This window comes from Myotis yumanensis, unplaced genomic scaffold (assembly GCF_028538775.1).
Source record: "Myotis yumanensis isolate MYYU_CA2020_CCGP unplaced genomic scaffold, mMyoYum1.0.hap1 SCAF_1, whole genome shotgun sequence".
Lineage (NCBI taxonomy): Eukaryota > Metazoa > Chordata > Mammalia > Chiroptera > Vespertilionidae > Myotis > Myotis yumanensis.
The window spans coordinates 226,192,674-226,215,779 of NW_027223752.1; the positions used below are offsets into that span (position 1 = coordinate 226,192,674).

Consider the following 23,106-nt stretch of genomic DNA (forward strand, 5'->3'; position numbering starts at 1 on the left):
TAGGATTAATTTTAAGCTAATTTATTGAGCATCTGTTAATTAGTGGTAGGCTTTGTTTTTTTGTTGTTTTTTTAATATATTTTATTGATTTTTTTACAGAGAGGTAGGGAGATGGATAGAGAGTTAGAAACATCGATGAGAGAGAAACATCGATCAGCTGCCTCCTGCACATCTCCTACTGGGGATGTGCCTGCAACCCAGGTACATGCCCTTGACTGGAATCGAACCTGGGACCTTTCAGTCCACAGGCCGACGCTCTATCCACTGAGCCAAACCGGTTTCGGCAAGTAGGCTTTGTTTTAAACTGAAGTTAAAGGTAGTTTTACTGGATATTTAGAAAGGGATTGGGTGGTAATCACTGTCCTCCCTCTAGAATTAAAAATCTGTTGGCTTGTGTTAGTTTCTAGAAAGCTAACTTGATTTCCTAAAGGAATGCATATATTATTACACTAGAGTCCTGATGCACAAAATTTGTGTATAGGTAGGGTCCCTTAGCCTGGCTGGCCATCAGGGCCAATCTGTGGGGTGGTCAGGGGGGACCCTGCTGGCACCCGCCTTGGCTGGCCTGGGGTCTCCGTGCTGGGGGCAGCTCCTGCGTTGAGCATCTGCCCCCTGGTGGTCAGTTCGCGTCATAGTGACCGGTCATTCTGCCGTTGGGTCGAGTTGCATATTAAGGCTTTTATTCTATAGGGTAGGATTTGACCTTTGTGCTTATACTTAAGCCATGCAAGATATTAGTTATAGAAGGCCTTTTGTTTAGAGTGCCAATGTCTTTTAAAAATGTAAAACAACCTAGCTTTCTGTAAATTCTCTTGTGAGGATGGTTAGGCATTTTCTTCAAAACCTGTGAAAATTTGAGGACTGGATAGTGGGGTGGGGTTGTTGGGTTGGTTTTTTGATCCTCACCAGAGGATATTTTTTTCCATTGATTTTTAATATAAGGGGGGCGGAGAGAGAGAAACATCATTGTGAGAGAGACACATCGATTGGTTGTCTCCTGTACATATACCTTGGCAGAGAATCTAACCTGCAACCCAGGTCCTTGCCTTTGACCAGGAATAGGTTTGTGGACCAATGCTCTGACCACTGAGCAAACCAGCCAGGGCTGGATAGTGTGTTTTGAGAGAAAAATTTTTTTTCTGTTTTTCTAACTCTGAAATACATAGAATTTTAAAAATTCTATTTTTAAAAACATCTTTATATTTATTTATTTGTTTGTTTGTTTGTTGTTGTGTTAATCCTTACCCAAGGATATTTTTCCATTGATACTTAGAGAGTGGAAGGGAGGGAGAGACACAGAGAGGGAAACATCAATTGGTTGCCTCCTACATGTGCCCCAACCAGGCCTGGGAAGGAGCCTGCAACGGAGGTAAATGCCCTTGAGCAGAATCGAACCCGGGATCCTTCAGTCCATAGGCCGACATTCTATCCACTGGGCCAAACAAGCTAGGGCCTGAATTATTTTAATTGTTTACAGAAATAAAGCTGTGTGCTTTGACTGCTAATGTTAAGCACTTTGACTAAGAATCATGAGATGATACATACTACAAATGTGGTTTGGTATTTTGTCTACTTTCTTTTTGTCCATTTTTTGTTGTATTAGGAATGCATTAAAACATTGCAGATTTCAATTTATTCAAAATAATATATGTTGCCTTTCTATGTGACTGTTTACATCTACTAGTTTGTTCTCATTGTAAGTTCTCATTCCTATAGTAAGATTAGTGTTGCCTCATGCTGTAATGTTTTCCTAGGAATATGTCATTGAACTTGAGCCTATGTACAGTGGGGCCTTGACTTACGAGTGTCCCGACTAACGAGTTTTTGAGATACCAGCTGTCTCTCCGCAGATTTTTGCATTGAGTTGATAGAGTAATTTGAGTTAATGAGCTCCTTAACGAGCTCGGTCTCGGAACGAATTAAACTCGTAAGTCAAGGCCCCACTATTAGTAAATCTTTATTTATCCTTTACCAATGAAAAGAACATTAAGTATATAAAGAAACTGTTACTAGTGTCACTGGTGCTTTGCCTTGGTTGGGGAGGTAAGCTGTGAAGCATTTAAGAGGTAGTTTGAATGTCACATACATTGGAGGAGGCATTGAGACTTTGATAGCAAGATTAGGTTTTATTTATTTAGTTTTTAATCTATTGCTTTATTGATTTCAGAGAGGAAGGGAGAGGGAGAGAGAGAGAGAGAAACATCCATGATGAGAGAGAATCGTCGATTGGCTGACTCCTATACACCCCCCCCACACACACACACACTTGGGATTGAACCCACAACCCACGCATGTGTCCTTGGCTGGAATCGAACCCGAGACTCTTCAGTCTGCAGGCCGACACTATCCACTGAGCCAAATCGGCTAGGGCAAGATTAGGTTTTAAATAGGGTAGAAGTTTCCATGCTGCCTTGGTTTATAGTATGCTTAATGTCAGTAATTTTTTTCATAGTACCCTAGGTCTAAAGAAATAATTCAGAATTCTATTTATTTAGTAGCTCAGTCCTAACAACTTAAGTATGTATATTCTAACAACTTAATAGCACTTTAAACAAATGCCAAACATAAGTTGAAAGAAGAAAACCCCAATATTTTAATTTCATTCTTAACCACCATTATTTACTAATGTGATGTCTGTGCCAGTGGAACACTGCAATTTCTTAAATGTTGGACTCAGATTGGGCACTGCCACCTTTATTTTCTGTACTGATTTTTGTCTCATACAGTTGACCCTTGAACAACACGGGGCTTAGGGGTGCTGGTCTGTCATGCCCATGTCAAAAATTTGAGTTGTTCCTAGATATCCACAGGGGATTGGTTCCTGGACCACCATCCCCCACAGATAGCAACAAATGGTGTAGATCACTGTATATTGTTGGTCTTCTGCATCCGTGGACTCCCAACCTCAGATGGAAAGTAGTGCAGGAATTTATTGAGAAAAACCTGTATAAGTGGATCTATGCAGTTCAAAACTATGTTGTTCGAGGGCTAGCTGCACTTCTCTTTTTAATTAAAAATTTTTTTTTAAATTTAGATTTCAGAGAGGAAATACCACCACAGCATATCTCTTGCCCCTTCCAATTCATCCTCAACCCAGGAGCCAAAATGATATTTTAAAAACACAAATATGACCCTCTTTAAAGATCCTGTCACTCTTTAGTGATTTCCCATAGCTCGGGAGTGGTAACACCCAGACAGTATAGTATGATTGGATCTAATACAATTTTTTTCTTAATATGTTCTTAGTGATTTCAGAAAGAGAAAAAGGGAGAGGGAGAGAGGGATAGAAATATCAGTGATAAGAGAGAATCATTAAATCGGCTGCTTCCTGCATGCCCCCTACTGGGGATCCAGCCCACAACCTGGGCATGTACCCTGACGGAATCTAACCCATGACACCTCTTGGTTCATGGGTCACACTCAGCCACTGAGACATACCAGCTGGGCAGCTGTACTTGCTTTTTAATCATAGCAACTGTCAAAAGTCCAGCTTTTCAAAGATGACATCTTGAAAAGGAATGTAGCATGATACACAATTGAAAGTCAACTACCTCAAGCTAGTCCTGTGGTATCACATGTTGAGTATGGGAAACTAATATAAATTGCTTTGAATCTTTAAGGGCGCTGAACATAGTTATTCTTCTCTGGAAATAGGCTATCATTTAACAAATTGAATGCATTTTCTTTGTACCTTAAATAACCTGTTTATACCCAAGAAAGTAGTTTATTCTCTTGACTGTGATGGTATAGCCTACTACACACCTAGGTTATGTGGTATGTGTGGTCTGTTAACATTTTTACGCAGTGCATGACTACATACATCTTAAGGTTATACAGCAATCTAAACTCAGATTGTGCTGGGGGATTGTACATAAGCATCCTTGAAATCTTAATATTGAACGACAAAGGTCTTGTTTTTTAAAACTGCTGTATTCGCATGGACCAGGTTTGTGAAATTGTCCTAACTTCATAGACCTATATAATTGAGAAATATAGTGCTCTACCACTACAGCAGGTATATAGTGTTAGCCATTTTAAATCCAAAAATAGCTAGATAACTTCATTTTAAGCTGACATGTATACTTAGATGATCAATTTTTTTGGTACCTGTGGCCGTACAGAAGTAACATTGGAAGAAATTGTTTTGAATGAAGGAAGATAATTTGATAACTTTTATCTGTAGTTACTGAATAAGTATGATATGGTCACTGTGACCATGTTTGAAATTGTTTTCTTTTTTTGGTTATCAACCATTTTATAGTGTTGACATTGTGAAGGAAGGATGGTTAGGGTGCTTAGTTTTACCATATTTAGTAGTGAAGAGAGCTGTGTTTTAAAATTCATTGTACTATACGAAGTCTGTCTTCTAAAATAGTTCTTGATAAGTGAAAGCTGTTTTAGCTTTGTCGTTCTTCTGTTTCTTACTGTTGTCATTCAAAAAGTATTTTACTGATAGGTGTAAAGCACAAAAATGTACATGGTAGGGAAAATAAAAGAATAATTATTTATTCTGGTTTGGTCATAGTCTTTATCAGAAGTCTTAATCTATTATAACTCTGAAAAAATTACGAAATGCAAACCTATTTGTGTAGGCATTTTAATGTGGGAGGCTTTTCTTTAATAGAGGCACTCGTGATTTGACTGGATTGCAGTGGCTTAACCTAAAACCTTAGTGGTAAATAGGAAATTTTTACAAACCTCAAATATTTTCTTTTTCCTTTTTATCAATCTATTGATGTAGGACCAATGCCATTTCCTGAATGTGGGGCCTTTGTTTGGAGTTCTTTTATGCAGTAAGATGTCTAGTTCTATTTTATGTGTTTTTATTGATTTCAGAGAGAGGAAGGGAGAGGGTGAGAGAGATAAAAACATAGATGAGAGAAATAGCAATCAGAACATCAATTGGCTGTCTGCTGCACATCCCCTACAGGTAATTGAGCTGCAACCTGTACGTATGCCCTGATCAGGAATCAAACTTGTGACCTCTCAGTGCATGGAATGATGTCCAACCATCTGCTGAGCTAAAATAGTCTAGTTCTTAAAGTGAAGTATAAACTTCAAACACTTGCAAAATACACAGGTGTTGCTTTTCTGGAATTCCAGACCCCTTTCACTCTTTTATAGTTACCCTCATCCATTTGATAGTTTTTATGTGTGTGAGACTCATCTTTTTTAAACTTTTCTGAAGCATACAACTTAGGATATGCAACGATGTTTTCCTGTGTTAAGTTTGTTGCTTCATGTCAAATATAATTAGTGAGTTCGTTCCGAGACCGAGCTCGTTAAGGAGCTCATTAACTCAAATTACTCTATCAACTCAATGCAAAAAATCGGCTGAGAGACAGCTGGTATCTCAAAAAACTCGTTAGTCGGGACACTCATCAGTCAAGGCCTCACTGTAATCCAACTGGTAGGGATAGAAATGTAGCTATAATACTACAGTATGTTTTATAGAGGGTAAGGTTATCTCAATTTATTAGGTGAAAATTAAGAGCGTAGTACAGAATTCTATATTGAATACTTTCCAAGTGCCAGGCAGTTGGTATACTAAGTGCTTTATATACATTGTTTTGTTTAACACTAGCCACCATATTCTCATTTTACAATGGAGCATTAGAGAACTTGAACTTAGGCAACAAGGATGTCTTAAACCACTGTATGTGTTATTCCTTTCCATCCACATTCCTCATGTATCCATGCAAATCTCTATGTGTAAGTATTTGTAAATCTTTTCTAGGTAATAGGGAAGGGCAGTAAACCTAATTACTCAGATTAAACAGTGCCAGTCATTTATAATACTAGAAGCCTGATGAAATTGGTGCATGGGGCAGGGTTCCCCTCAGCCCAGCCTGAATCCTCTCCATCCAGGACCCCTCGGGGGATGTCCTACTGCCGGTTTAGGCCCCAAATCGGCAGTCAGACATCCCTCTCACAATCTGGGACCACTGGCTCCTAACTGCTCACCTGCCTGATCGCCCCTAACTGCCCCCGCCCCTGCTAGCTTGGTTGCCCCATGCAGCCTGCTGCTTGGTCATTACTGGTACTGTGACAGCATCCCGGACAATTTGCACATTCCTCTATTAGTAGTATAGATAAACTTTTTAAAGCAGATACTGAGAACTTCTTTGCATCATGCTGAGGCAAGTTTTAGATGATTTAAAAACAGTTTTGACTTACCTGAATATTTAGTTATCCAGGGTAACACCTATACTTTGAAAGGTAACCAAATCTTAACAGTATTGGAATAGCACTTCATAACTAGGATTTTCAGAAAAAATTAGCTTCAGAGTTTATAGCAGGGCTGTTTCAAGACATACTACTCCTGCCCTGGCCAGTGTGGTTTAGTTGGTTGGGTGAACTCCTGTGCACCAAAAGGTTGCAGGTTTGATTCCCAGTTGGGGCACATGTCCTGGTGGGGAGGTCTTTGAGGCTGGGTGGGAGGCAGGAGGATGTTTGTAGCTCACAGTAATTTCCTCTTTAAAAATCTTGTTAAAAAAAATACAAATGGCTGTTGGTTTCACTTACATTGAATTTTAGGGATTGTTCTAGAACAATAAATATAAAGTTGCCTCATTCTTTTTAATGGCTGCATAGTTTATTTAACTAATTCTATTGATGGATACACAAATTTGCAGTTTTTGTTATTAATAATTGCTGCTGCCGCCCTGGCTGGTTTGGTTCAGTGGATAAAGCGTCAGCCTGCGGACTGAAGGGTCCAAGATTTGATTGTGGTCAAGGGCACAGGCCCAGGTTGTGGGCTCGATCCCCAGTGTGGGGCATGCAGGAGGCAGCCAATCAATGATTCTCTCTCATCATTGATGTTTCTATCTCTCTCTCCCCCTCTTCTTTCCTCTCTGAAATCAATAAAAATATATATATATAAAAAAATTGCTGCTGCCCTTAGTACCCTCTTACAACCTTATACGTATGCTGTTTTTCACACATGCACAGTTGTATAACTGAAATGAGTTTATTACAAATGAAATTGGTTGAGCCAAAGGGTGTGTTTGAATTTTATTAACTGTTGCCAGGTTACCCTCCATAGAGATTTTACCTACTCTGACCAGTAAAAAATGAGCAAATGGGCATCTGTTTTTGTACCCTTGCCAACATTGTGCTGTGGAACTTCTTTTATTTTTGTCATTGTCGAAATGAAAAATGGGATCTCATTGTTTTAATTTGCATTTCTTTTATATGAAATTGGGCATCTTTACATGTGTTTATGAGCCCTTTGTATTTCTTTTTGCAATCTGAGATTTTCTTTCCAGAAGTTTTGCTGCCTGGTTGACAATCATTTGTAAGGTTCTATTTAAAATGCATCCCAGCCCTGGCCGGTTTGGGACTTGGCAGTTTGGGATTTGGCTTAGAGCGGCCTGCAGACCAAAGGGTTGCGGGTTCAATCTCTGGCCCTGGGGTATGTACCGGAGGCAACCAATCAATATCTCTGTCTCTCTCTCCATCCCCCTCCTTACTCCCTTTCACTTTCTCTAGAAATCAAAGGAAAAAATATCCTCAGGTGATTATAATAAATAAATAAGTAGATAGGTAGGTAGGTAGATTGCGTCCCAATGACACAGAAGGTAAATTTGAAAAAAATATGTGGTATTATAGGATTGATTAAATTTGATGTCTTCCTATTTTTTGCCTGTGTCTGGTTGCTTGGCCTTTTTCTTAATGATTTATAGGAGCTTTTAACAAATTAGCATTCTGTATATAAGATGCCGTTTTTGTCTAGTTGGTATTTTGCTTTGTTTATAATACAGGGGTGGGCAAAATAGGTTTACAGTTGTGAGTACACAAAACAGTGTCTTTTTTTTTTTTTTTAATTCTAATTCCTTATTGTTGAAAGTATTACATACGTCTCCTTTTTCCCCTGATTGACGTCTCCCTGGCCACTCCCACCCCCCAGCACATGCCTTCACCCCGCTACTGTCTGTCCATTGGTAATGCTTATATGCATGCATACACATCCTTTGGTTGATCTCTTACCCCCACCCTACCCCCATTCCACGCTCCCCTGCCTTCCCTCTGAGGTTTGACGGTCTGTTCGATGCTTCTATGTCTCTGGATCTATTTTTGTTCATCAGTTTATGTTGTTCATTATATTGCACAAATGAGTGAGATCATGTGATATTTATCTTTCTCTGACTGGCTTATTTTGCTTAGCATAATGCTCTCCAGGTCCATCCATGCTGTTGCAAATGGTAAGAGTTCTTTCTTTTTTACAGCAGTGAAAAGTTTATTCTTGTATTATTCATTACTAGAGGCCCAGTGCACGAAATTCGTGCAAGAAATTCGTGCAAGGGCCTTGGCCCCGGCCCCGGCTCCCGACCACCACCACTGTGGCCGGGGGCTTCTGCTGCCTCTGCCACGGCCCCTGCCCACTGAGGCTTTGTCTGGAAGGAAGGATGTCCGGAAGGACGTCCGGTCTAATTAGCATATACGCTTTTATTATTATAGATGATTAAAACCTGCTTTTGCCCACCCCTGTACTTCATGCCATACAGAAAACTTGAGTTTTATGCAAGTATTTAATTAACAATTTTTTTTTTAATCCTCACCCAAGATATTTTTTGCATTGATTTTTAGAAAGACAAACACATAGATTGGTTGCTTCCCATATGAGCTCTGACCAGGTCCAGGGATGGAACCCTCAACCCTTCAGTGTGCAGGCCGATGCTCTAACCATTGAGCACATCAGTCAGGACAACAACGTATTTTTTAACATGGGATTGTGCATCATACCCTGCTCGAGATTTTAAATCTCTATATTTTGGTATTTTGTTTTAAACATCTTTGATAAATCAGGCATTTGGGGGGGTGGGTAAGTTTTAAGAGGGATTTAAGAAGGCTCTCCCCCTCCCTTCCACTCCACCCCACTGCACTCCACCCCCCTTCACCAAATAGCATAACACTAAGTTACTGGGGATTGCTTCCCCACATGGGCAGTTTTTTTATCACTCATACTTTAACATTAGTCAATATCATTTTTAAAGTTATGAATAATATATGGTGTATTTTAGAATTTATATGGCATTCATCTAGGAAAACATTTTTCACCTTTCTGCGGATCTTTTTTCCTTTCGTTTATGAATTTTTAGGAACCAGACAACTTGAGCTGTTTAAAAAAGCTATACATAAATATATGTAAACACAAAACTATAAACAACACATTTGTAGTGCATAATGTTTTATCATGCTTTATTTATATCACAGTTGGTGATGTTGACTGGGGTCAGGGTTGGCTGTTGGCTTGTAGTTGTACTATGCCATCTGTGTGTGCCCATTGCAAAAATACATGAATTGATACTACTCAGCACACTGGGTTTCTTTTGGTTTCTTTTTTGTTTATTCATTAAACAGTTGTAGTTGGAAATATGAACTCGTTTTGACTTACTCCAAGGATTTTTGTTTGTTTGTTTTATGTGTCTGCTTTGCTTAATCTACATCTTGTTAAACTTGATTAATTTAGACTAGTGCTTCTCAAACTTTAGCAAGCATCAGAATTACATTAAAGCTTATAGCACAAATTCCTATGCCCTGCCTTTAAAATTTCTGATTAAAAAGGTCTGGGATGAGGTCCAAGTTTTGTATTTCTAGTCATTTCCCAGGATATGCAGATGACTTTTCAGTGAGTCTTTGTCCCAAAAGAGTGAGAAAAACACTGGATAATAGGGTACCCAGAAAAATGCAGACTTTGGCCGTCCTAAGCAATTTTTGTTTACTTCTTTATTATTGAAACTTCAAAATTATATAATTACAGTTTTTTTTATTGTAACATCCTATTCTTGTGACTCACCCCTAGTAGTAATTATTTCATTACTACTATGAAATGTAGTAAAAGTTGACTTAGGTAAAGGCAAATGACTATGGTTTTTATAGGACCACCAGTACCTGGTTCTGCCTTTTTTTCTATGCTGTGTCAGGTTCCTTTGTTTTTTTAGCAAAGGGGTTCATGCATCTAGCAGTACAGAGAATTATCAGCTTTTGCTATATATATAAAATACACACACACACACACACACTAGAGGCGCCCGGTGCACGAAATTTGTGCATCTGGTGTGGGGGGAAGGGGGGGAGTCCCTCAGCCCAGCCTGCACCCTCTCCCAGTCCAGGGGCCCTCAGGGGATGTCTGACTGACAGCTTAGGCCTGCTCCTGGGGCCTAAGCCGTCAGTCGGACATCCTTAGTGCTGCTGTGGAGGCAGGTGAGGCTCCCGCCACCGCTGCTACACTCGCAGCCCTGAGCCCGGCTTCTAGCTGAACGGCACTCCCCCTGTGGGAGCACACTGACCACCAGGGGGGCAGCTCCGTTGTTGAGCGTCTTCCCCCTGGTGATCAGTGTGCATCATAGCGACCGGTCATTCTGTGTTTGGTCAATTTGCATATTAGCCTTTTATTATATAAGATGTATATGTATGTATGTATGAACACACACACATATTTATCTGGGACTTTCAGGAAAGTGTTATTGTAGGAGGGTTCTAAGATTGGAATTGGTGCACTGATACCTAGTCTTGGTAAGTTATTGAACTGGATTTGAGACCTTGGAAAAGTTAACTGCTAATAATTCATTTTTTTTTTTTTTTCACTGTAAAGGGAACCAGTTTGTATCTTAAAGAGATCTTCCAACTATTACAATGTCATTTTTCCTATAAAAATGGCAGTCTTCTCATATTAACTTGTGGTTAACTTGTGATATAGTACATAAGTAGCATCTCAGTGAATTGGATCTCCCTAGGTGATAATTAAACAATGAGGAATATCCAGGAGTCTGTCTCTGGAACCTAGAAGTAAGAGGGTTTGGGCTTATGCATAGTTGTTAATAAAACAAGGAAAATAATAGTGTCATTAACCTAATTTACAATATTTATAATCTACCATTTGTAACATTTTCCTTCAGAAAAATGTAAAAGAATGAGTATTTGGGTCAGCTCTGCTTTTGAATGCCTCTATATTGTGGTTGTCTGAAGCTTGAATGTGAGAAGGTAAAAGACCAAAGTAAAGAGAGTGGCTTTTTAAAAATGAGTTTTAAGAAGGAGTTTTCACGTTAAAGTTTGATACTTTATCAGTTGTGACTCTTTCTCACATTTTTAACATGTGAAATTTGTATATGAGGGTCTTACAAACTGTTGGTAGTTTGGTGGTTGTCACTGCCTGTGAATTCTTGAACTTGATCTAACTATACGTATTGTCACTTCAGTTAAGCAATGTACATATTTTGAACTACTTGTTGAGTTACTTGCTAATTAAAATGCCTTCAAAAATATCACACTCGGATTCCATATTGAAATAAATAGGCTTGGAAACCAAGCAGCAGGTTGTACTTTTCATCATATTTAATCAAATATTTGTTGTTGGAAGAGTGACCAATTTTTTTTTTCTGGCCATGAAAAGCAACAGTCAAGAGCTTTGTTTAATCTAAGGAAGTTACCTACAAGAAGATGGAGCTATTATGTTTTGCTATTAAGATAATGTGCAAAAAGATTGTTTAACATCTAAGACAGAAGAAATTACTAAATGTTCTCAAATACATCAAAGACAACTAGAGACTGTAATGTAGTTGATCCATGCTACACTATCATTAAGGCATTGAGTCATAATTTAATTGACACTTTTGCTTTCATGGTCTTAATATAAAATAAGCTTACGGATAATGCTGTGTCGATTCCAGAAATGTGTTCAGTTGAAATAAAGAGGATTCATTTCTCTTGTACATTGTCAATTTGTTGAACTTACTGCTCCAACAGATGGCATCAGCTAAGAATATCAAGTTGGTCCATGAAAGATTAGGTTAGACTAATTTGTGAAAAATAGAGCCAAAATAGTGAAGTCATAAATGATGACTTCAGATTTTATACCGCTTTTAAATCCGTAAATCATAGATTTATATTTAAAGGAACAAACTGTGACATCGGCATTTGCAGCCAGACTTTATATTCAGGCACCAAACTTAAAGATAGTTGTTTTGTATTAGTGACAGTAATAGAATGGAATGGACAGGAGATGGCTGACCCATACATACAACCATTCTGCAAACCACCCTTCAACTAGTTCCTGGATTCCATACTAGCTGACTTCTTTTGAGTCATCCCCTAAGCCTGGTTTCCCTCTCTTTGGTTCATTAATCTAGCTGGTGTACATAGCTCTTCCATATACTGTATATTTGTCAGCATTTCTTTGTTACTAATGCTCTTTATTCCGTGAGTGTATTTTTGTGCTTTTTTATAATTGCTTCATTGAATTGGGTCAGGCAGGAGAGAGATGGTAGACTCATGTGCTCTCTTAGCCCTTTTGAACTAGGAGCCTTTTGTAATGCAAGTGGAGAATCTTAAGGGTTTTAAAGAAATGCACATGTGCATGTAGTAATATATGCTTCGAATTTTGCTTTGGCATTTGTGTGAAACCATGTGACCATTATATTTTGTATTCAGACGTGTTTTCTCCATGCATTTCAGTATTGCAATCATACTTGACTAGGTTTGATAATGTATAGCTTGTTTGATGTACACTGTAAATTTTTTTTCTTAAAGCTTAATTTTGCAAATGATTATGAAACAATAGCACATTTGTTTTGGTCAAAGGTTTTGGGCAAATTTTGACTTACCTGATGTTTTTACATTTCATTTTTATGTCACAAAGTTTAGTTTTAAAATTCCCTAAGTGAAACTTGACCAACCACATTCTTTGTGAATACAGATACATGACTGATGGGATGTTACTTCGTGAAGCGATGAATGATCCCCTCCTGGAGCGTTATGGTGTAATAATTCTTGATGAGGCGCATGAAAGGACATTGGCTACAGATATTCTCATGGGTGTTCTGAAGGAAGTTGTAAGACAGAGATCAGATTTAAAGGTAAAGTAATTTTTTTACTCATTTCATTCATAAAGCATATGTGTAGATATTGCTGTTTTTCTGATCTACTTTGCTTTGTCTTCATTTTAGATTTGAACTATACTTCTACTTTTGAGTAATGTATTTTTAAGCCAAACCTTTTCAATTTCTAACCCACTCAGGTTTTTTTAGTTGTTTTTTTTTTTAATGATCTAATAGCAGGGTAGTTTTGTAACCCTTCTGCACACCCTGCCCTTTATTAAATACAGAAATCTCTAAGGATCAAATCTTTATCCATATCCCAACACAGTGCTGGTGAGTGGGAATAGCTACAACCAGAACAACCCACTTCTTAGAAATTCATTTGCTTATCCTAGTGTGTTTGTTCTTTCTGTCTGTTATACCAGTTGTGCTCTGGCCAGTTTTACTATGTTGATAAGGGCTTAAAACTTACTAAATGTTCTGACTTTTTTTTTATGTCTGAGTATGTTTTTCTTATAAAAACTAAATTATGCTTTTAAAGAATGTATTTGAAAAACTATATGAATACTACCATTATTGATTAAGCTTTATGAGTTATTGAAGTTTTGGGGAGAAAGTCAAATAAACATCAAGTAGAAATTAATTCTGTAGTGTAGAATGTTTTAGGGGGTTTCTATTTAAGTACATTTTTAATGAGTTATATAATGTACGACTTACATAGAAGGTTGGTAATTACACAGTCATGCAGATCTGCACCTGAACAAACTTTTGTAGTTGTGGCTTTTAAAGAAGGAAACATGTTTATTTTAGGAATCTATCAAGGAAGTCATGCTTATTGAAAGTGATTTGGAAGAAAGGATAAAGTTTATACCTGCCACTGATTCTTTTTGTTTTTTCCCATATGCAAGGTTCTTGTGTTCTGTTTTAGTAAATGGAGCAGTAATCATACCACATATTAATTATGCCTTTTAAAAATCCCTTTTACATATTATGTGATTTTATAAATTTTTATTTTTAAGGTATTGCTTCATGAAGATAATATTGTAGTCTATTTATTGGATGTCAGATTTATGTCTCATTTTATTAAATGTAAATAGCTTACTATAGCTCAATTTTACTGTATTTGATTTTTGTAATCACAATTTATTGGTATGAAGACTTGTAGATTTTTTATAACTGATACACATTATGTAGAACAGGAAACATTACTTGTTTTTTCTTTAAGACCACATTAGAATCCTTGATAACTTCAGATAATTTACTGTTTTGTTTTTGTGTTTTCTTTTTTATCAGGTTATAGTTATGAGTGCTACTCTAGATGCAGGAAAATTCCAGATTTATTTTGATAACTGTCCTCTCTTAACTATTCCTGGACGTACGCATCCTGTTGAGATCTTTTATACTCCTGAACCAGAGAGAGATTACCTGGAAGCAGCAATTCGAACAGTGATCCAAATTCATATGTGTGAAGAGGAGGAGGGAGATCTTCTACTTTTCTTAACTGGTCAAGAGGTATCGTCATTATTTGCTTCATTATTTAGCCATTGGCGTATTACTTCTATATGCAACAACTTTTAACTTAAGAAATTGCCATATATTAACTATTTTTAAATCCCAACATTAAAATTATTTCTTCAACATGATTGTATTTATATACCTTTTTATCCATGCACTCTTAAGAATACTTTTTTTATGCCATTAATATTGTGTTCTAGTTATCCTAAGAATGTTAAGTGCTTTCAGAATGTCAAGATTTAACAATTTAGTCTTGGTTTTGGAGAGATTTAGATGATCAGTAGTGTGTGGTAATTTTCACTTTTACTGAAGTATGAGTTTTAATCACAGCTGATGTGAAATCAGGTTATGATAGTTATTTAAGCTTGTGAGCAAGCTCGGGTAACTTAGGTGCCCATCCACAGTCCAAGAATGTTTTTGTCTTCTTCCACATGCTCGCTGAGGATTAAAAGGAATCACTGAAATTTCTTATTTGGAATTTACCTCATTTTAAGATATGAATTGTAGCCCTGGTGGGTATGGCTCAATTGGTTAGGTCGTGTCCAGTGCACAAGGTTGCCGGTTCGATTCCTGTTCATGGGAAATTTTTAAAAAATCTTAAATAGTATCTGTATAAAATGGTTTTTATAAAGCCTTTTAAGAAAGGTTTTTCTTAGAGCTTGTCATTTGCTCTAATGGGCTTTGTGATTTTCTAGAATGTGCTCCTCAAACTAATAAACATGCAGCTCACTTAGGAAACTTGCAGATTCTGATTCAAAGGTCAGGTGGGGCCTGAGATTCTGCACTTCTAACAAGCTTCCAGGTAATGCTTCAGTTCTCAAGGGATAAGTAGCAAGGTTCAAGAGTGAGCAGTGCTGTCCCATTCGAACTTCTTCAGTACTGGGGATATTCTTATCTCTGCTGTTAATATGGTAGCCACCAAGGACATGGCTTTTGAGTATTTGAAATGTAGCTAGTGAGGAGGGACTGAATTGCAGTACGTATTTTAGAATTTTAGTTAATTTTTAAATTTAAATATCAACATGTGCTGCCCCCCCCCCCCCCCCGTTTGTTTTTGTATGTCTACTAGTTAAGATTTGCTTTTACATTTTTAAAGAGTTGTAAATTAAACCAAGGAATATGCCACATGGATGGTCTATGGATACAAAGCCTAAACTATTTTGGCCCTTTATAGTGAAAGTTCTAACCCCTGTTCCAGAACATTTTCGCTCAAGTGTGGTCAGTGGGTTGCCTGCCTAGGGGAGTAGAGTTTGCTAAAGCAAAGGAAGTTCTTGACCCTGTTCCAGACTTGCTAAAACAGGTGAAGTTTGAGAGTGAAATAAAGGAATCACATCTTCCACAAGCTTCTCCGGCCATTTTTATATTTCCTTAGGTTTAAAGTTCTCTTTTCCAGAGAAATGCTTTAGTGGCTTTGGTACTTTACTGCCACCACCTAAACAATGTTGAGGGAAATTGCCCTAGTTATCTCAGAGGTCTGCTGTGTTATCTCCTGTCTCCACTAGAATGTGAAGTATTAATTTGTGTTTGTTTCGACAAGAATCCTTGGTATATAATATTTTGAGTAATTTTTTTGTCCATTTCTTCCGTATTGTCTGTATGATTTATAATTTGTGCCCTATTGGCTATAGTTTCTTTTCTGTAAATTTTTTCAACCTCAACACTTTATGTTGAAGACCAATTAATTCTTTGTTGTGGGGTGCGGTGTGCGTTGTAGGGTGTTTATTAGAATATCTGGCCTCTACCCCTAGATGCAGTAACACTCCCTCCCCTGGTTGTCATAACCAAAAATGTCTACAGACTTTGTCAAATGTCCCTGGAGGGATTAAAAATCATTCTTAGTAAAGAATGAATCATACTTGTTGTTTTTTGGGGGGTGGGGAATAAGATGTGTTGCAAATTCAGTTTTTTACAGATAAACCTCTGTTAACATTAGTCTTCCTTTCTATGCATTTTGAATGAAAGAAATTTTGTATATTGTGTAAGCAAGAGTACCAAATGTTTTTTTGATGGCATATAAACCATATGTTGTTGAAGTATTCATTTTGTCCTTTTGTGCCTGGTCTTTATAGTTTCTCACTTCTTCCAAAATGCATAGCATATTTCTTAAATGACTACTGAAAATAATTATTATGTTCAGGTAACCAAGCATATTAGAAATCTATCAGAAATATCAGATGTCCTCATGGTGAGGACCTGAAAGACTTTTATATGAGTTGACTAGAGGCCCGGTGCATGAAATTTGTGCGTGGGGGTGGGGTTCCTCAGCTCAGCCTGCACCCTCTCACAATCCGGGATCCCTCTAGCAATCCGGGATCCCTCTAGCAATCCAGGACCGCTGGCTCCTAACTGCTCAACCTACCTAATTGCCCCTAACCACTCGCCTGCCTGCCTCATCGCCCCTAACCACTCTGCCTGCCTGCCTCATCACCCCTAACCACGTCTGCTTCAGTGCCTGCCCGCCATGGCAGCTGCCTCTGTCTTGCCCCTGCTGCCGCGCCTTCGTCCGGAAGGTCATTCGGCTGTCCAGTCTAATTAGCATATTACACTTTTTTTATTATAGATATTTTGTGCAGTTAATATTTTGGCAACTTTCCTATAGCTCGGGAAGGGAAAGGAGCAAGCTCCATGGTTTTCAATGTGTTCTAGAGGGGGAGTATAATATGTCTTCCAATAGAGTGTCATGGTAATGCCAAACTAGGTTTATATATGCCCTTTAGGTGACTAGTCTTGAAGACCTTTGGGGAGAAAGTAGCAAAGTAAATGTACTTTGTTTCATTGATTGTGTATAGTAGCACCGATTTAAAGATATGTAAAACTAGAGGCTCGGTGCAGAAAATCGTGCACAGTAGGGTCCCTAGGCCTGGCCAGCGATCAGGGCTGATCAGGTTCCCCTCCTCCTCCTTCCCTGGCTCCCTCAGTGCCCCTGCCACCTCAGCTGGTCGCCCGCCATGTTCTATACCGCCGCCTGGTGGTCAGCGCAGGTCATAGCGAGCAATCGAACTCCTGGTTGAACTGAGGGGACAATTTGCATATTAGCCTTTTTTTATATAAAATAGGATAATTATTCCTCCTGTTCTTGACCCTTTGTTATTTTTTCTTAGTTAAATGGTAGATTCTGGGAATTCCTTATTCATAAATTTGAATCGCATCCATAAAGTGTATCTCATGAAATTTTAAAATGATTTTTAAGATCATATTAAATTACCATTTTGACTACTTAAACAATAGTGCCTCTATAATCAGCTGACTTAATTTGGAAGAGACCAAAATTGGTGAGAGGTTGGGAAAGATTTGAATTGTAGAATGTTTTTTATGTTCTACTAATGCTTAAAATCGGAACTTATGAAGTCTTTGGGGAGCTACACTACTGAATTAGATAAGGATGTAATTTAAATACCAATTGTTTGTAACTTGAGGATGTTAAAACCCTTCATTCTTTAAGTAACATTCTTTTTAATTTTGCTTAGTAAAATGTCTTACACATCTAGTGAGTTCAGATTCTTTATATTAGTGGTGTCCAAATTAATTTATATATGATCCTTTTAGAACTGAAAGTCTTTTCTCAAATCAGATATTCATGTCTGAAATTTCAGTATTGCTCATGACTGAGCAGATGGTTGCTTTATGTTGATGACTTGAGTTTTGTGGTCGTCTGAACAGTGTGTCAACTTTATCAAAGTTGTATAAACTTTAGAAGAAAATTTTATTGCAGTTAAATTTAGTCTTTAGAATCTTGTTTATTAAAAAATCAGTGGTGTATAGAGATGTCTTTATATTCCATGAAGTAGTGATTTCATTTTAGCTCCACAAATGCTTAGTAGATTAAATAGTCTATTCCCCTCAAGTAAAGTTGGAATTATCTTCTTGTTAAAATTCTAGAATCTGCAAATGTACAATTTGGCGCACTTAGCTTTCTAATATTGTATATGAAATCTGGTGTTTGGTGACTTCTAACAAATTTTCTGTCCAAATATATGATTAAAACAATAAAGTTGTGACTATTCAGCATATTTGCAGCCATTTTCTCTTTTATTATTGTAGAAAATCTAGTATTGCATTTATATTCAAACTTTTTGATTTGGAAGATATCTAATTTTTGTGTTTGCATACCAGCAGGGGGCATTCTAATCTCTATACAGCATTTTAAAACAATACTTTTTTAAAAAAATTGTTTCATTTGTTACATTATTTATCTTTCAGTGAATAACATTCTTTGATTTTCTTTTAGAAACTTTAAGTCTCAAAGGAAACTATGAACATCAAATCCTTGATAGTTTTCTTTGTCATAATTTTCAAGACTATACCTGTTGCTTAAGAAAACTAGTATGTTTGAAATGACCAAAAAAATTTTTTTAAGTATCCAAGAATTTTGCACGCTTTAACACCAAAAGTTGCACTTTGACTTAAAATCATTTCAAGAAAAATTCTAGTTTGAAATAGTGAAAATATGGAATAAGTTTACCTGATAAATTTTTTTCTTTTGTAAAAATATTGCCTTTTGAATAAAAGATAATTTTTTTTGTAAGGTTAGCTTATGATTGGGTCCTTCACTGGACAGGTTGCCAAATCATTTGTTCAACATACTTCTGAGTTTAACTGAATTAATGCTTCAGTGAAATTTAAAACACATTTCCCTCCTGATTTTTTAACTTCCTTTGCCAACTGCTAGAGCCTCTACCTAACTTACCTTTCTGTGACTCTCACACTCTCAGTATTCAGTGTGTGTCCTCTTTTTAAACCTGGATTTGAATGCAAATGTATTCAAATAGTTTTCAGTGGTGGGGACATTTTTGAAGGTGCTCTAAAGATATTTGGGTTAGCCTAGTTCTTAAGTATGTTGATACTGTAAAAGGTGTACGTTCTCATTAGGAACAATGAAACAAATCTTCCATATAATTGCATTAGTGATAACAGGACATTACAGCCTAATTGGCTTCTTTAAAAATCTAGCACATCAATTTCTTTTAGGTTGTGAAAATTGAAAAGGTTATGACTGCAGTTAAATATTCCTAAGTGAGAAATTCAATTTTAGTACAATTTGTTGAGAATTAATTAGGACATCCAACTTTGCGAAAAGGGGTGTGGAATGCCAATAAGGCAGTTGTATGTTTGTTTGGCTACAGAAATCAAAGTTTTTAAATTATTTTAGAAATCCCAATGAAATTTGCTAAATTAGTTTGATTACTAAATTGAAAATATGCCACATAGAAATGGGATTGTGATAAATACTTAAATTGTTTTAGGGTGTATTTGTTTTGTTTTCAGACTCAAACTTTATTTTGTAGGAAATTGATGAAGCCTGCAAGAGAATAAAACGTGAGGTTGATGATTTGGGCCCTGAAGTTGGTGACATTAAAATCATTCCATTGTACTCTACACTCCCACCGCAGCAGCAGCAACGCATTTTTGAACCTCCGCCTCCAAAAAAACAGAATGGAGCAATTGGAAGAAAGGTAGCATAGAAGTGCTCTGTATAAACATTTTATGTATACTATGAGAATTGTCTTTGAGAAATCAAACTATATTGAATTACAAAGGACTAAGTTATGGGTGATTGAACTGGTTTATACACTACAAAATAATCTATAGTTCAAAACTAAATAGAAGAAATACAATTAGATGGAATTTTGTATACCTCTTGACCTGAGAGAAAGAGCAGAACTGCTTTTCACCTTAGCAAATGGGAGGTTGGCTAGGGTGAGATAAGAAAAGAGGAATATGGCCAAGTGCTGTCTTTCTATTAAGTCACATGGCCAAAACTAAGCATTTTTTCTTCGGTGCCTTGGCTTCTGCTTAGAATTTTCTTTAAGGTCTAACCAAATATGTCCACAGGTATGAATTGTTGATTGCACAGATCTCTAATAACAGTAGCACAAACTACACTGTATAAATATGTGGGTTTTGCCCTGACCAGTTTGGCTCAGTGGATAGAGCGTCGGCCTGCGGACTGAAGAGTCCCAGGTTCGATTCTGGTCAAGGGCATGTACCTTGGTTGTGGGCACATCCCCAGTAGGAGGTGTGCAGGAGGCAGCTGATTGATGTTTCTCTCTCATTGATGTTTCTAGCTCTCTATCCCTCTCCCTTCCTTTCTGTAAAAAAATCAATAAAGTATATTTTTAAATAAATAAATTATATATACATATGGGTTTCTTGAGTGCCAGAACTGTGGATCTTACTGGTGTACAGTCGATTATGTACCTGGAACTGGAAGGGAGCAAGGGTTTTCCAACCCTGTTTCTGGGTGTTTTATTGGGGATGGGAAAGGGATCTGAGTTTTCTAGTTTGAAACAGTGCAGCCATGCTTTTGTATTTTAACACATGGTGACTCTAATAGATTTTTTGAAAATAAGATTGTGTTGTTTGAAAAGGATTGAAAACCACTAGAAGGAAGGTGTTGGCTGCCTTTTTTAAGAGCCCAGTCATTAACTTATATGATAGCTGCATGTAGACTTCAGTTTTAAAGTTTCACTTTTTAAAGTAGGTATCATTACTTTCATCACCTTGACAGATGATTGTCAAGGATTAAGCTTGGTGTATATAATTACTAACATCAAGAACAGACTAGGTCCTCATGGTATTATCTACTACAAATTTCTTGAGTTTTATATGTGTAGAAAGAAGTCTGACTTGAAATATTACTCATTTATGACGTACTTGTCAAATTTGGTATCTACTGCTTATTTCTGTGTTCAGAACTAACAGATCCATAACTCTTTGCTATATTTTTTCAATTTTTATGCTAATGTTTTCAATGATTATTGACAAATTACAGATTAATGAAGATATTTAACTATATCATGGCTAATTCTTTAACATGGCTCTATAAAAGTTAAATGAACCCAAAACACTTTTTAATTGAAAGAATTACTGAAAGGATATGCAACACCAGCCTAGTGGAATATGAATTAACAAAAAATTGATAGGGGGCTCAGCTGGCGTGGCTCAGTGGATGAGCATAAACCAGGAGGTCACAGTTCGATTCCTAGTCAGGGCATATGCCTAGGTTGCAGGCTCGATCCCCAGTGTAGGATGTGCAGGAGGCAGCCTATCAATAATTCTCTCTCATCATTGATGTTTCTATCCCTCCCTCTCCTTTCCTCTCTGAAATCAATAAAAATAATTTTTAAAAGTTGATAGGGGGAATAAACCAGTTTTTTTAAAGTTTTTCATGAATCAGCATGAGTAGTGAGCACCATAAAAATAGTCTGATCCTAGCTTCATTATGTTGAACCTTCCAATTTCAGACTGTCTCCAGAACATGCTAAGATATTTTTCTTTATGTGCATCCTGAACTTTGGGGGGAAATGAAGTTTTAAGGAATATATTTAGTATATAACAGTTTTCGAGTTGATTTGTTGACTAAAAAGTACTAATTCTCTGTGAAGTTTTTAGCTAGATTTTATATTAACAGAAGTATGTAAGCTAGCTATTTTGTAAACATTTCTGTAGGCAAGAGAAGTTAATGCATCCACCAGGCAAGGGATTTTTCTTCTTTGTGCATTTGACATATTTGCATTTGTTTTAATTTTACAATGGTGTTTTTATTTATTGTTGTACGAAATTATCATATAGCAAGATTTACTGTTGTCTTTTCATGTAGTTCTCTTCATTCTTTTTTGAGTTACTTTGAGAAGTATGGGTCCACACTGATTAATCTTACTTTACAGGTGTACCCTTCTTTGCTCTGTTAATTTAGGTGCCAGTTCAATGCATGATACATTTTGTAGAATCTACGACTTAAACCCATGGAGTAGAATTAGTTATTTAAAGCTAGTCCTAACTTGCTTTTTGTGTTCTAGTAAATCCTAAGAATATTGAGGAAATTTTTTCACTGAAAAAAGAGATTCTCCAGCAACTGATTGTAATACCTTGGCTTTTAGTTCAGAATCAAAGCTAAGGGTCACAATGGCACCTCATCATCCATTGATGGTGCTTCTTTCAGCTAAAGCTACAGGATTTTTTGCTGGAAAATATTTTATCTCTTGGCATGAGTCAAATTCATCTTGAGGTTAAAAAGAGCATTGCCATAGCCTTCCTGGATGATACAGAGAGAGAAGGGGGACTTCCTTAGCTATTGATACATCATTCTTATTTTGAAGAAGTACACTTGAAGCCCATGTTTAAGGGAAAGTGAAAAATTTTTATAGAAGGATAGTTCATACAGGAAGATTTACTCATCAAATCATATTTTTGGTGCTGAATAGGGAAGCTGTCTGAAAGGTGGGAGGGATGCCAGTTTCAGCTCAAGATAGCTGAAACACACTGGTCAGGCACTACCCATGTCTAATCTTCCTTTACAAACTGTAAAAGCTATAAGAGCAGACTATCTGATTTATCTTCTCAAGTTTCTAACCAGTTTCCCAAATACATCTAAAATATAACAAAACACAAAAAAGCAAGCTATATTTGTACGTAGATTCTTTAATTAAAAAGTTCAACTGGTTCTTAATAATTGCTTTGAATGCAGTGTTATATTACATGTTATCTTTGAGATTGTATATTTACCCAAACATCTATTTTTGATTCTCATTATCTGCCTGTTCTTCTTGTATTATAATTTGAGATTTTCCCCTACATTACATGTGCCATTTTGTTTAAAATGTTGTTGAGGTTTGGTGATAGAAAATTTCCTTTGTAAATATTGAAAGATGTACATGTGTGGAGAAAATTTCCTTTGTAAATATTGAAAGATGTGCATGTGTGGAGTAGGATATTAACCAAGGAGTGTTCTATCAGGGAGATAGTCTACATGGTAAACTGATATTGCTTTATT

At 36.9% G+C, this 23,106-nt stretch overlaps 1 protein-coding gene across 1 annotated transcript in view; it reads left to right on the forward strand.

Moving 5' to 3' along the window:
* DHX15 (DEAH-box helicase 15) overlaps nt 1-23,106 on the forward strand; it is a 56,338-nt gene that overhangs the window by 18,779 nt on the left and 14,453 nt on the right. Inside the window, exons 4-6 of the mRNA XM_070398595.1 lie at nt 12,698-12,857; nt 14,112-14,330; nt 19,619-19,786. Coding sequence (XP_070254696.1) covers nt 12,698-12,857; nt 14,112-14,330; nt 19,619-19,786 — 547 coding nt within the window. The remainder of the gene's footprint in view (nt 1-12,697; nt 12,858-14,111; nt 14,331-19,618; nt 19,787-23,106) is intronic.